This window comes from Diabrotica virgifera, chromosome 7 (genome assembly GCF_917563875.1).
Source record: "Diabrotica virgifera virgifera chromosome 7, PGI_DIABVI_V3a".
NCBI classification, from domain to species: domain Eukaryota; kingdom Metazoa; phylum Arthropoda; class Insecta; order Coleoptera; family Chrysomelidae; genus Diabrotica; species Diabrotica virgifera.
The window spans coordinates 95,876,041-95,891,999 of record NC_065449.1 but is presented as its reverse complement, the minus strand read 5'-3'; the positions used below and the strand labels follow the sequence as shown (position 1 = coordinate 95,891,999).

At 32.7% G+C, this 15,959-nt stretch overlaps 1 protein-coding gene across 1 annotated transcript in view; it reads right to left on the bottom strand.

Moving 5' to 3' along the window:
• Positions 1 to 15,959, bottom strand: part of LOC114338471 (chromosome transmission fidelity protein 18 homolog) — a 291,258-nt gene that overhangs the window by 36,515 nt on the left and 238,784 nt on the right. The window contains exon 9 of the mRNA XM_028289072.2: positions 5,774 to 5,828. Within this exon, the coding sequence (XP_028144873.2) occupies positions 5,774 to 5,828 (55 nt within the window). The remainder of the gene's footprint in view (positions 1 to 5,773; positions 5,829 to 15,959) is intronic.

Genomic DNA, 15,959 nt, shown 5'->3' with positions numbered 1-15,959 from the left:
TATCGAAAATCCGAGATAGCCGGAGAATATGGTAAAAATTAATAAAATACGGTATACTTACAGATAAACTCCGTTAGAATTGAAATAACACGAAATATATTTATAAATATGCACAGTACCTACACATCAAAATTACTGAAAAAAAAACACCAAACACAAACGTAAGAAAACGGAAGCGAACAATACAAGACACACAATACAGTCACAACCATACGAACAGTGAAATCTAAAGACCATTGTTTATAAAAGAATTTTTTAAATAGTCTTTCCTAAACAATGCTAAGACAGTTTGAAATAAAAAGGAATAGGTACTACAGACAGGTGCCTGTTGTTTCTGCGGCGTGTGCTATGAGTCATTTTTACTATCGACTATCGTATAGTTCAAATTACACACATACACATCTCTCAAATATTATATTACATACATTTTTATTGTTGAAAGGTTTGTCTGATAATTAACTATTTTGATGGGAAATAAGCCACAATTAAATTGAAAAATAATTTTATTAACGTTTCGACGCCCAAATCAGGTCGTTGTCAAAATACAAAATATTGAAAATCAAAATGTTTATCTGATGAAAATCGGTCCGGGTTAGCCGGACTTCCGGGTTATCGGGGGCCGACTTATCGGGGTTCCACTACTCCATGAGAGGAGAGAGTCACAATAGAAGATAATTTTAATGACAATTTGGGACAATTCAAGAGAGGATATGAAACAATACATAGATGACTAGGCTTTGGGACAAGAAATGAAGCTGGAAATGCTGGAATTAGCAATAGCATTAGGGAGCCTCAAAGGAGAGAAGGTCAACTTATCATATACAAAAGTGGACACAATCACCCCAAATAGATTATTTCATGGCAAGAAAAGAACAGGCCTGAATCCTGCGTACCAAAAAAAGTTAAATAATAGCAAGTTGAAAATTTGTTAAGAGCTTAACGGTGTCTAGTCGGACAAACTTTGATGTACGGGAACACTGAAACAGGGAAGATTTAATTGTGGAACGTGATTTTAATTGTGGAACATGTCATCCTGACAAGTTTATGATTGTGAAAACTAGCAGGTTGTTTTTAATTTTATCAATAGAAAACTTTATATAATAGGTATATGAAAAAATGTTTGTCCGACAAATATGTTGGCATTTTAATAAGTCCGACACGTAGAACATATAGCATGATACAATTGATCCAAAAAAAGGCATAAACCAGACATCCAAACTGAAAGTTTTGCTCCAACCCAAATTGTTCTATATGGTCCACATAATGTTCAGTAAAAAGTTACACCATATTGAGCGTCGGGTTTGTGGGGGAGGTGGGGGAGAAATCGGTAATTTAGTAGTTTTTTAAGTTTTTCGTCAATATTTTTAAAATTATGCGGTTTAGCGCGAACAATGTTCTATACAAAAATGTTCTACATTGAATTCTAAACAAAAAGGTCCTATGTACAATCCTTCTAAAACGCACGGTTCCAAAGTTACGGAGGTACCTAGTATAGTATAATTGGTTCAAAAAAAGGTCAAACCCCGTCATTCAAAATAAAAGTTTTCCTCCAAAACCAAATTGTTCTATATGGTCCACATATTGTTCAGTAAAAAGTTACACCATTTTGAGCGTCGGGTTTTGGGGGGAGTGGGAGGGGAGTACGTTTTTCGTCAATATTTTTCTAAAAGTACGCGGTTTAGCATGAACAATATCCCGTACAAAAATGTTCTACATTAAATTTGAAACGAAAAAGGTCCTATGCATAATTGTTTTAAAATCAACGGTTCCGGAGTTACGGAGGGTGTAAAGTTGAGGTTTTTTTATTTTTATTTATTTATTTTATTTATTTAGTACCCAAATAACAGTACTGGACCAATTACAATCTGGGTTAGTGTATTAAGCGTATTAGTAAATTTACCGTTTACAGATCATAAACATAACAACAAAACAGTATAAAATACATAGACTACATAAACGCCGTTTATATGTAAGTGTGTGAAAAAACTCAAAATGAGAAAAACACACTCACATACGAACAACGACGAACAAAAACTTATAAAGTAATTAAAGAAAAACAGAAAATACATAGTATGTAAAACAATTAAATACAAAAATACAGAATAAATATATAATATAACAGCAAGATGCTAAAAAGTGACTGGTTGCAACCTAATATCGTTAGCAGAATTCTTAATGATGCGTAAATTAGAATTGAAGATGCAAAGAGATCAGAGTTCGCATTGTAGTGAGCTTGCATTTGTACTAGAGGTGACTGCACCAAAATATTTGATCTGGCTCTGTTAACATAAAACGTTTGTGAAGTACGAGAAGCAACACGTGGTACGTGGAGATTAAGAAGTTGCAATAACTCAGGAGTATTTACTTGATTGTTAATAATTTTAAATAAAAAGCATAAAGATTGAGTTATTCTACGACGCTGAAGACTTTGCATCTTAAATTTACCGAGAAGTATCTCTTCAGAAAATCCCCTAGCAGGATAAATGCCAGTGGATTTAAAGTGCATACTTTTTAAAAACCGCCTCTGTACTGATTCCAAAACAGTTGTGTGATTTTGATAAATTGGAGACCAAACTATCGATGCATAATCGAGTTTGGGGAGAACAAGAGATGAATATAAAAATTTGCAAGTGTCAATATCGGTAAGTTCTTTCGCATTTCGTAAAATGAAACCTAGAGTACTAAACGCACCCGCAACGATATTAGTGATGTGTGGAACAAATGATAGTCTGCAGTCAAATATGACCCCCAGGTCCTTAACAGAGCTGGGGCGACAAATGGAAGTATTATGTATATGATAATCGTAGTGTGTTGGAGAAGGGCTTCTAGAAAAAGACATAACATTACATTTAGATGCATTTAGCTGCAAACAATTAGTGTCACACCATATACTGATTTTATTTAAATTTTCTTGAAGTCTAATGCAATCGGAGGGTGACTTAATTTCAAAAAATAATTTTAAATCGTCCGCATAAATTAGTGAATGAACATCTAGGTCATCAACAATATCATTAACGAATATCACAAACAGTAGCGGCCCTACAATTGAACCTTGAGGTACTCCGGATAACTGAGGAAAAGGGGTTGATTTAAAACCTCTAATTTGTGTATATTGCCATCGATCTGTAAAATAAGAGTTAAATAATTGTAACAGCGTAGGTGTGATTGAAATAGAACTGAGCTTATTCAGTAGAATTTTATGACTTAAGCGGTCAAAAGCTTTGGAAAAGTCAGTGTATATGACGTCGACTTGAGCATTTCTGTCTAATGCTTCACACAGGAATTGAGTGATATTAACAAGATTTGTTAAAGTAGATTTACCACTGATAAATCCGTGCTGTTGGGGAACTATGAATGGTGAAATGTGGGTGTAAAGGTGTTTATTTATACATATCTCGAAAATTTTACTAAAGTTGGATATGATAGCAATAGGCCTATAGTTTTGGATAGAAGTTCGATTTTCTTTCTTAAACACAGAGACAATTTTAGAAACTTTCCATTGTGTGGGAAAGACCGAACTGGATAATATGCAGTTAAATAAAGTACACAGAGGAGTTGAAAATACGTGGGCACAATCTTTTATGAGAAATGCAGGAATATTATCTGGTCCCATCGTCATGTTCGGCTTAATCTTCCTTATGGCCTGTTCAATTTCAGATTTTGTAAAAGCGGGAATGTGCAATTGTTCGGCAATATATGTATTTAATTTGGGAGTGATATGGTCGGGAGGAGAAATATCGGTGTATGACTTTGAGAAGAAATCAGCAAATGATGAGGCAATATCCTGTGAAGTCTCTAGCTTTATATTATTATACGACATAGTTTCAGGAATAGAACAATTTGTTTTCTTGGAGTTTATGAACGACCAAAAGCTACGAGGATCTTGTTTAAGATTGAGTTCTAGTTGAGACACATAACGCTTGTATATTATTTGATTAAAGTATTTGAATTCTGAACGAATTCTCTTGAATTCAGTGTAATTTTGAATATTACGAGATTTTTTGTACGCGTTTCAAGCTCTATTTTTAGTATTCAGAAGATTAATCAGATCACCACTGAACCAAAACGGATAACGTTTAGTTTGCTTCTTTTTAAGAGGAATATGTTTAGAGAAGATGCTGTGAATATACTGATAAAAGGCATTTAGGTTGCTGTTGATATCAAGATCAGTGGAAAGAAAAGACCAGTCAGATAAATAGAGTTCATTATAAAGTTCTATAAAGTTGGCTCTCTTAAAGTTAAAATTCTGCTTACTGTCGATTTTGATTTCATTAAATTCTTTTTTAATACTAAAATCAATGATGAGCGGTGGATGATGGTTATCCATGGGAACAACATAGTCAATTGCCTGATATACGTTACAAAATATATTAGAAAATACCAAATCTAGGATTCGTTCATTATGATTAACTACATGATTATAATTTTCCATATTTTTTACAGTTTTTCGGCAAATTATAATATTATTACTGAGGAAACTAATTGTTTTAACAGGATTGTGTTTTCTAAATATAATTTGCTATTTTAATGGCTGGTGGTATGTTACTGATAAGCCCTTGAAGGAACGTTAACCTCACCACCTTCAAGAGGCTTCTACAGGCCTAGGCCATATAAATCTCCAGTATGAAGAAACCCACTCTGAACTTTCTATGGACAATGTCGCATGAATATCTTTCCAACAGTAAAATTTTCTTTTCAAATTTAATGTAGAACATTTTTGTATAAATTATTGTTCACGATGAAGTTTAGAAATATTGACGAAAAATATTCCTTACGAAAAACGTAAAAAACCGACTTCTCCCTCCCAAACTCGACGCTCAAAATGGTGTAACTTTTTACTGAACAATATGTGGACCATATAGAATAATTTGGTGTTGGAAGAAAACTTTTATTTTGGATGACGGAGTTAGGCCTTTTTTGGACCAATTATACTATACTACCTACCTCCCGTAACTTTGGAACCGTTAGTTTTAGAAGGATTATGCATATGCATAGGACCTTTTTTGTTTAAAATTTAATGTAGAACATTTTTGTATAGAACATTGTTTACGCTAAACCGCATAGTTTTAGAAATATTGACGAAAAACGTAAAAACTACTAATTTGTCGACTTCTCTCCCACCTCCCATCAAAACCCGACGCGCAAAATGGTGTAACTTTTGACTGAACAATATGTGGACCATGTAGAACAATTTGGTGTTGAAGGACAACTTTCACTTTGGATGTCTGGGTTTGGGTTTATTTATACCAAACTAATATCGAATGACAGGAATTATATTGGTAGACTGTAAGGTTAGTGAGACAGTAAGCCAACAACATAAGTTGCTTTTGCTGGAGAGAATTGCTTGTTCAAAATATCAGAGAGGACCACAAAAAATCAAATGGTGGATGTTAAAAGATGAGAAAAAATGTCTATTCAGAATAACAACAGGAGAATTTTAAGAAAAAATAAAGAATAATATATCAACAGTGATAAGAAAAAAGGTCGGACACGGATCTTCAAAAATATACGGACAGGAAAGGGAAAGTAGCAGTAGCAAAATCTGAAGCAGAACCGTATACAAATCTACACGATAAACTTGATACGAGGGAAGGTGAAACAAATATACATATAAAATAGCCAAATAAAGAGCAAAGAAAGCAAATGATCTTAATTATGATAATCATATTAAAGAGATTCATAATTTACTTATCGTTAAGCTTTTGATGTAAACCACTAAACATTTCATGCAAAAAACGTGTATTGAAAACATGCAGTAATTCAACCAACTTACCAGTAGATGAAGCTGTTTTGGTTATAATTCTTCCAAAGAAATCTTTTGCGACAGCCTGTAAAGAAATATTTATAATTATACATTATCAAGATTAATTTAGTAAAAGATAGAAAATGCGACTATAAGAAAAGGTGGTAATATTCTTAACCTAATAATTTTTATTAAATTTTGCCCAATTTTATTTCAACAAATTAAAAAATTTAAGACATACATATTATGTATTAGTTACTTTACATTTAGTTTTACGATTATAACTTGGTATTTATTGAAACTTTAGGGAAATCAACGGAATAATGGCAGAATTAAAGAAAAATAATAACATGTAAAACTAATAAACGGATGTAGACGAGCGGCACACCCCCAAAAAACGCTTATTTCTCGAGATACTGACCACGGAGAGATGAATGGCCAATTTTAGTCATACTGTATGTTTTTGATGGTTCTGAAAACGAAAATGAGGTTACTTATTTTATGTGGGGGAACATTGTCAAAATCGCAATTTTATCCTAAAAATAAAAAAATCAAATCACCTTTTTTGCGTTTACCTCGCTACAACTCTGTTCCATTTTAATATTTTTTTCCGAAATTTTTGGAGTATATAATTCTAACATTCCTCAAGATAACGGTACCTGTTTCAAGCTTTCAGTCGTATTCTGATAAATGTCATGAATTTTTTAAAGTAAAAGGTGCAGATTTGTGCATTGCAAAGTTTAATCGCAAAAGTTGAGTGACGAAAATTGAAATTAAGCTTCTTAATCGCGTTTATGTTAAAACATAGAATATAAAGAAGTTTTCTGGAAAGTTTTTGATGAAAATGTTTTATAAAAAAAAATAGTGCAACTTTAAAAATATCGACATTAGAAATCCCCAAAATAACGCTTATTTTTCGAGATACTGACCATGGGTAGTGAATGGGTAATTTTGTTCTTACATTATGTTTTTGACGGTGTTAAAAACGAAAATAAAATTTATTTTAAATTTTAGGTGAGGCAATATTGTCAAAATCGCAATTTTACCATAAAAATAAAAAATGTAATCTTTTTTTTCGTTTAGCTAGCTACGACTCTGTTCTGTTTTAATATTTTTTTCTAAATATTGTACAGTATTTTGCTCATCTTTCTAAAGACAATGGTAGCTGTTTCAAGCTGTTTGTCTTATTATAATAAAAGTTATGAATTTTTTAAAGAACAGGTGCAGATTCGTGAATTGCAACGATTAATCGCAAATGTTGACTGACAAAATTTGAAATTCATATTTTAGTTTACATTCTTATTAAAACATAGAGTACAAAGAAGTTTCCTGGAAAGTTTTAGATCAAAATGTTTTATAGAAAACAAGTGGTGCAACTTTTAACATCAACCTTATAATAATTTATATTAATTAAAATAACCTAATTTTTCGAGATACTGATCATAGGTGGTGAATGGCTAATGTTGGTCATACTTTATGTTTTTTATGGTGCTGAAAACGGAAATGAAGTTTTTTTTTTAATTTTAGGTAGGGGAGCATTGTCAAAATCGCAATTTTGCTATAAAAATAAAAAAAATTAACCTCGTTTTTCTTAAAATTACATACACATCTAGATCTAAAACTCCCCATAAAACTTTTTTGGGCTCTATAGTTTAACACAAACGTGATCAAATAGATAAATTTTAAATTTTGTCATTTAATTTTTGCCATTTAACTTTGCAATTCACGAACATGCACCTTTTATTTTAAAAAATTCATAACTTTCATGAGAAACAAACTGAAAGCCTACAACAGTTTTCATAGTCTTCAGAAGGGTGATAAATATATGCTGTAACAATTTCAGAAAAAAAAATATTAAAATGCAACAGAGCTGTAGCGAGTTAAACGTAAAAAATGGTGACTTTTTTTTCATTTTTAGGTTAAAATTGCGATTTTGACAATGTTCCCTAACATAAAATTCAAAATAAACCTTATTTTCATTTTCAGCACCATTAAAAACATAAAGTAAGACTAAAATTAGCCGTTCACCGCCCATGGTCAGTATCTGGAAAAATAAGCGTTATTTTGGGGATATATAACGTCTATATTAAAAGTTGCCCCATTTGTTTCCTATAAAACATTTTCATCTGAAACTATCCAGAAAACTTCTTTGTACTCCATGTTTTAACAAGAATGTAATTCAATATCTAAATTTCAAATGTTGTAGTCAATATTTGCGATTAAACTTTGCAATTCACGAATCTGCACCTTTTACTTTAAAAAATTCATAACTTTTATTATAATGAGAGTAGAAGCTTGAAGCAGGTACCATTGTCTTCAGAAAAGTAAGCAACATATATTGTATAATGTTTAGAAAAAAATATTAAAACAGAACAGAGTTGTAGCGAGCTAAACGCAAAAAAATCTGATTTCATTTTTTATTATTTTTAGGGTAAAATTGCGATTTTGACAATATTCCCCCACGTAAAATATAAAATAAATTTCATTTTCGTTTTCAACATCATCAAAAACATAACCTAAGACCAAAATTAGCCATTCACCACCCATGGTCAGTATCTCGAAAAATAAGGGTTATTTTGGGGATTTCTAACGTCGATATTAAAAGTGACACTTTTTTTGCTATAAAACATTTTGATCTAATAGTTTTCAGAAAACTTCTTTGTACTCGTATGTTTTAAAACAAATGTGATGAGAAAGCTAAACTTCACATTTCGTCACTCAACTTTTGCGATTAAACTTTGCAATGCACAAATCTGCACCTTTTACTTTAAAAAATTCATAACCTTTATCAAAATAAGACTGAAAGCCTAAAACATGCCTTCCATTATGGCTTAAAACATGGTACCATTGTCTTCAGAAATGTTAAGATTGTATACTGTAAAAATTTCAGAGAACAATATTAAAATACAATAGTGGACATTCACCTCTCCGTGGTCAGTACCTGGTCATTTTAGGGGTGCCCGCTGCTCACCTAATGAGAAAGATACAACGATACTATTTAAAGTAAAAGAAAACAATAGTCAACAGAACAAGGTGCTTGAATTACGATATCGCACCTCCGCTCAGTGTCACAACTAAAAAAAAAAAAAATATTTTTTTAAATATTTTTAGAATTAATACAATATTTTGTAGAGCTTCAAAAACCTTTGTAAGTGGCTAAAATAGTTATACTAATTTTATCAGTTTTTAAATTAAACCCGGAAATATTCTAGCACTAATTTTAAAGCGTCGTTTTCTCAATTCTTTGCTTTTTTTACTTATGACACTGTTTGAGCGGAGGTGCGATATATACTCTAAAGTTTTATACATATATGTATATTTAAAAATAATTAGAAGCAGTAATTTCCCGTAGAAACGACTATGATTCGTATCTAAGATGACGTAAGAAAAATAGAGCAGAATATTGGTAATAAATGAAACTGATTTATAATGGATGAATCATTACAGGGCAAATAAAGCAATATCTTTCGGAAGCGAGTGGCAAATTGCTTTGGTGAAATTGATCTTTCCCAACTCGAAAAGCTGTTAGAGACAATAACTATATAATAAAAATATACCAAAAAAATTAAACAGGGTGTTTCATTAAGAATTGCCAGAATAGTAACTGGAGAAACCTTAGCACGAAATACGAAGATTTAACCTAAAACACTTAAATACATTATTCCTCCTTACCGAGATATAAAGTGTTTTATTACAAATATTCTAAAATGATTTTAGCGTATTGTTTTAACACCTTCCAATATTTTTTGTTCAAACTTTTGACAAAAAGTTTAGGGGAAAGTCGCCTATGATGGCATACCTAATTTGAACTCAATTTTTTAAGTGTATTAAAATTTTCTAAGCATTTTTGTGGTGCCAAGTGATTCGACATTAGCTACATTTTAAATTTTGTACAATATAATATTGATTTTGAACGTTTTTTGCACGCTTTTATTTTTTTGAATTAGCAAGTATGCCATCATAGGTGACACAGGTTTCCTATGATGGCACACCATTTATTTTAAAACAAAAGAACTTATTTTTTTATGTTTTATGACGACAAATAACAACAAAAATTAAAAAATAAATTCGTAATATTCTACTAACTTAAATAAAAGGTTAATAAGCAAATAATATTATTTCTAAAGACAATTCCCATAATATAAACTGTTTTACTTTTTTTCCACATCCGCACATTATGCATGGCACCATGAATGGCATGTCCAGTGATGTGGGATCCCACATCACTGGGCATGTCTGACACCGAATCCATATTTCTTTTGATTTAGATACGGAGTACAGTTCATTACAATGCAAACAATCGACATCAGGGTTGTCGTCTTTAAGACCATTCCAGAATTCCGCTTGTTCTTCTTCTTCTTAACTGCTATTTTTTCCACGAAAACTTTCTTCGTGACCCTTTTTGGCAGTTTTTTCTTTATTAAATTGCTTTTTCTTCGTACTTCTGTCCGAGCTCAAATCAGGTCTGGAGTAGAATTGAGCATACCGTTCTTCCCACGTTTTCCCTTTTTTTCATTTTCTGGTTCACAAGAGGTTTACAATTCTACAATACTGGTCCTTATTTTTTGTACAAATGAAGGTCCACGCACATTAGCTTTTGGCATTTTAATTTCAGATTTCGAAGATATTTCATCATTAGTATTTTTGGAATGAATAATGGATGCTTATAAACGCTTTTCTTATGGACTTTCTATGATGGCATACCCATGCCATTATTGGATACCCTAAAGTGTGTCATCATAGGCAAAAATCGGCATTTTATTAAAAGAAGACAAAAATTCTTAAATCGAAAGATAACTTCAAAATAACGCACACAACAAACATAATATGTCTAACAAATATATTCAAGGCGTTATTTAAGCTTCTCTTCTATTTACTGTACTGAATTCTAAATTTTAATTTTGTGTAATATTACTACGGGACTTGCCGAAAAATGTATAATTTTCCTACTCTCACAAAAAGCATCAGAGCACCATAAACTTTATATGAAACTACAAACCGACTATCTAGCCTAGCATATACTAATACATCAGTTTTCAGAATAAGTGGACTGCGTTCCAAAATACATTCACTATGCCATCATAGGCACTATGGCATCATAGGCGACTTTCCCCTACACATACACATGTTAGGATACTTTAACTAGTGTTAAAAGATAGTTTCTGCTGTTACCAGAGCCATGCTATAGGGATATATACTTCCTTTTCCCCCTTTCAGCATGTTTTCTGATTCTTCGTTACTTTTTACGTAAATATCATCCCTTTGTCTCAATGCGACAGAGTAAGTTAATCGCGTTATTTGCGTTTAAAGATAATGTATTCAATAAAATTATGTATTTAAACAATGACAGAAGATAGTTGCATAAAAATTGATTTCAACAACAATGTAGGAAGATGAACAACAAATTAGGATAGCAATCTAACATTTGGAGCATAATACGCAATGTAATAAATTAAAATTGGAAAAGACCACCCTCTAACGTCAGATTTAAGAACACAAGAATTAACAATATGTAATTTAATGACTAATTTTGTTAATGGCTCTTATGAATAAAAAAGAGCATGTAGTTTATACTCTAAGTGTTGGAGTATATACTTCATCTACTCTTATGTACTGTGAGTACATCAAAATATTTTTATTGATATGATATAGAGTATAAACAGAAAAATACTTTATGCTCATAGTAATTAGACAAGGCAAAAACGGCGGGTTCGTTGGAAAAAATATTCCCATGAGATTTTTTTGCATAATAACATTCGTGAGACATCCCAGAATAAGGTTCAAGAAGTCGCCCACGCGAAAAGTGGTCCAAATTTTTTTGAACAATTTTTTCTGTTCAAATTGCAAAAATCAATATTTTCGGTCCGAAATAATTTTTTTTTATTTTTTGTACCATTCTGGACAACAAATATCTCATAATTTTTCTCTAAAGTTGATCTTTTTCGAGTTATAAGCAATTTAGAGTTGAAAAAAAAACGAAAAATGGCGATTTTCAAGGCTTAATAACTCGGTTAAAAGTTATTATTATGAAAGTCAGAAAGTGACTAAATCAAAGTTTAAAGCCCCCCAACAAGATTCTGAAGAAATTATTTTATTACTAAGCTATTATTTTTAAGTAATAATAATGAGCGGCAAGATCGTATTGACGCGGCTGTAAATGTGAGTGCGAAAGAGATGCCATTCCGGCAGTCCAATCGTGCATCTTACTCGCACTCACATTTACAGCCACGTCAATACGATCTTACCCCTCATTATTATTACTTAAAAATAGTACCTTAGTAATAAAATAATGACACAAATTTCTTCAGGACCTTGTAGGGGGGCTTTAAACTTTGATTTAGTTACTTTTTTATTTATTTACAATTTGCTTCAACCAGAAAGGGTTATTAGCAATGAACTGTATTGACATCAAATTACAAAGTTTTACAAAGTATTAAATTTGGTTAATGAGTCCTATAGTAGGTAAAAAATTGAGCGTCTTGGATGAATTATTTTCACTTAAACAATCGTTAAATGTATTTGGTAACTGTTGATGTTGTCGTTCTATAACGTAGAGGGGGCAGACTATTATTATGTTGCACTGTTAGTTCACTATCATACACATAACACATTGGAGGGGCTTCCTTCTTTAATATAAAGTCGTGGGTGATCTTGGTATGACCAAGTCGCAATCTGGACATGAGCACTTGGTCTCTTCTCTTAGTAGGATGTTTCGACGGCAATACACTTTGTTTGATTGTTCTTAATGTAGAGTTTGATTTGTTCCAATTTGTTTGCCATTTTGTCATGATCTTGTTCTTAAGATATTGCTTTAGATAAGTATGAACGCAAGTAGTTATGATGTCTGTTAACGGATTCTCACTCGCATTTTTTGCTAATGTGTCAGCTTTATCATTTCCACTTATCTCGCAATGTGAATGTACCCAGAGGAACTGAACTAATCTCTGATTTTGTTGGCATATCAAGAGTTCCGCCTTAATTAAAAGCAGGACAGGATTGTAGGGGGGCTTTAAACTTTGATTTAGTTACTTTCTGACTTTCATAATAATAACTTTTAACCGAGATATTAAGCCTTGAAAATCGCCATTTTTCGTTTTTTTTTTTAATTTTAAATTGCTTATAACTCGAAAACGATCAACTTTAGAGAAAAATTATGAGAGATGTCTTTTGTCTAGAATAGTCCAAGAAACCTAAAAAAATTGTCCGGACCAAAAATATTAATTTTTGCAAGTTGAACAAAAAAAAATTGTTCAAAAAAATTTGGACCACTTTTCGTGTGGGCGACTTCTTGAACCTTATTCTGGGATGTCTCACGAATGTGATTATGTAAAAAAATTTCATGGGAATATTTTTTCCAACGAACCAGCCGTTTTCGCCTTGTCTAAATGAGAACATACTCGTGAGTTTATACTCCGTTTTTATTCATACCACTAACTATCACTAAGTTAAGATTTGGTCAAAGTTTTAGCGTAAAGTTCTTACATTTAAACCACTGATTTATTGTCCAATTTACACTAGTCCGCGATGCACCACACGAGAGCACTGTTACAGTTTAAATGTCACTGATTAACAAATCAACCAAGGATGTTTTTCTTTACTATTAATAAACTTGATTAGTAATAAGCTAATTTTGCTAAACATATAGCTTTTAAACTAGCTAGACACACACAATAACTACATAAAATACGCCACGCTTTAAGATTAAATGATTTCAATACCCAGTAATAAAATTTCAATATCAGTAACCATTTATTAACTTAAAACGGTTCTTAGACCATTTTTAGATGCGCCACAATAATATGCAAATTAGTGCCTTCCCAAATGACGGGACCTCTAAAACTACACCTTTTGAATATTTGCTATAAGGGATTTTCTAGGTACGGTTTCAATGCTTAAAAACATCTTTTGAATGCATTACACCAGGGATTTCTGGGGAATTTGCCCGGAACAGTTAATCGGTAGGTTTTATGAAAGTAGAAATTATTTGCTACCAGTGGCGTAGCAAAACAACATTCAATAGGATTACCTATGTGTTTAACAGACTGCATCAGCGCGTCATTAATATTAATTCGAGAGACGGTAGCCGCACAGTTTTTCGGAAGTTCTGCGAACCATTGGCAACAGTGCGTCGACAGTACGAGACAGTCGTGACACGATCAAAGACGAAGGCACAATATTGTGATAATATACATTGTGATGACGGTGACTATTTCTCTATGTTGCCAAATCAGTCAGTTAAGGTCGATTTCTTGTTATAGATAATAATCGATTTTAGTAGTTCTAATGTGACACAAAATCTGGGCATGGGATAAAAGAGTTTATTTGAAGAAAGTGTATGTTTTTGTTCTTCTTGGTACAGACTGTTTTGTAATATTAGGTCTGGATTCCGCGTATGAAAAAAAAGTTGATTAATAGCAAGCTTAAAATTTGTTAATAGCTTAAGGGTGTCTAGTCGGACAAACTTTGATATATGGGAACACTCGAACAGGGGAAGTTTTAATTGTGGAACAGGTTAAAAATTTAAAACGGTCCTACCACGAAAGCCTGACATGTATTTTGTCCGACAGAACTTCCAATTGATTTGTTATGGTAGGGGAGCCCAAGCGGGGATTTTTGCAGTTACTCGAGCGCGTCAGATTATCATATGGGGAGAAACCTGGTACCCTTTAGATGTACCTCTACCATATATTGGCTCTTAACACAGGGGAGTTCGTTAAGGGGGGCCCGAAAAAAAAAATCTATCCGAAATTGTCAGATTAAGATAAGGTAAGTAGTACATACATGCAAAAGAGTGTATATTTAAAAAATCTGACGATGTGAGCCGGGCGTAAGAAAATGGGCGAGTCTCAAAGTTTCACAAGAAAAAAGCGAATACTTCGCGAAATGAATGACAGATCAAAAAACTAAAAAAAATGTGCTAACTATTTTTTAAAAATCTATCGAAAGATACCAAACACGACTTCCCACGGATAGGGGTGGGGGGTAAATTTAATATTTTAAATACGAATCCCACGATATTTCGCGAAATGAACATCAGATCGAAAAACTGTAAAATGCACTTATTCAATATTTTTGAAAAATCTATCGAATGGCACGAAACACGACCCCCCACGGAGGTGGGGTGGGGGGTTACTTTAAAATATTAAATGGGAACCCTCATTTTTTTTTTATTGCAGATTTGGATTCCTTACGTAAAAATAAGTAACTTTTATTCGAAATATTTTTTCGAATTATGGATAGATGGCGTTATAATCGGAAAAAACGATCGTTGGAAATGGAAAATTAAATTAAAAAATGACAAGCGCCCACTAAAATGGAAAATTTTACTTAACTTTTTTTGGTTTTAGGACCTACTCTTCACAATCCAATAGGTCCCCAAAGCGCTCGAGTGACTGCACATTTAGCATGCTTTGCTCCCCTACCATTACCCTTTCATTAAATTCTCATACAAAAATCAGACTGCTATTTATCACCTGTCATAATTCCTGTCATTTGACATATTCTACGTGTTCCACGCATTATAATTCCCATTTGGTGATAAATAGCAGCCTGATATTTGCATGAGAGTTTAATGAAAGGGTAACAAATCAATTGGAACTTCTGTCGGACAAAATACATGTGACGTTTTCGTTGTCTGACCATTCCAAATTTTTAACCAGTTCCACAATTAAAACTTCCCCTGTGCCAGTGTTCCTATATATCACAGTTTGTCCGACTAGACAACCTTAAGCTATTAACAAATTTTCAGCTTGCTATTAATCAACTTTTTTTTCATACGCGGGATCCAGACCTATATTGAATTTAATTATACACAAAAACCCTTTAAAAATGTTTTCCCTATTTAGGACTGCTTCTTTAATCTCGATTGGTGATCGATTCTACCTGTTTAGGTCAGTAAATGATCGTGAAATACGGCGATATCGTGTAACTTTCCGTGTCAGCATTGGATGAAAATTTGGATTTAGGTTCCTCTTACCCTCCACTTCACTTTTGAACTTTGCTGTTGGTTGCTTCTACTTGGGAGGTGAAAGCCACTCCTTTTTTTCACCCACTCGGTGGTTGAAACATCTTCTTCTTCTTCTTCTTCTTTAGCCCATTTCTATCCAACTTTGGACATAGGCCTTCCCCAAATCTTTCCATTTACGTCTGTCTTAGGCTGAGCTTTTCCAGTTAGTTCCTGCAATATCGTCCTTCCATCGCATCTGAGGTCTGCCTC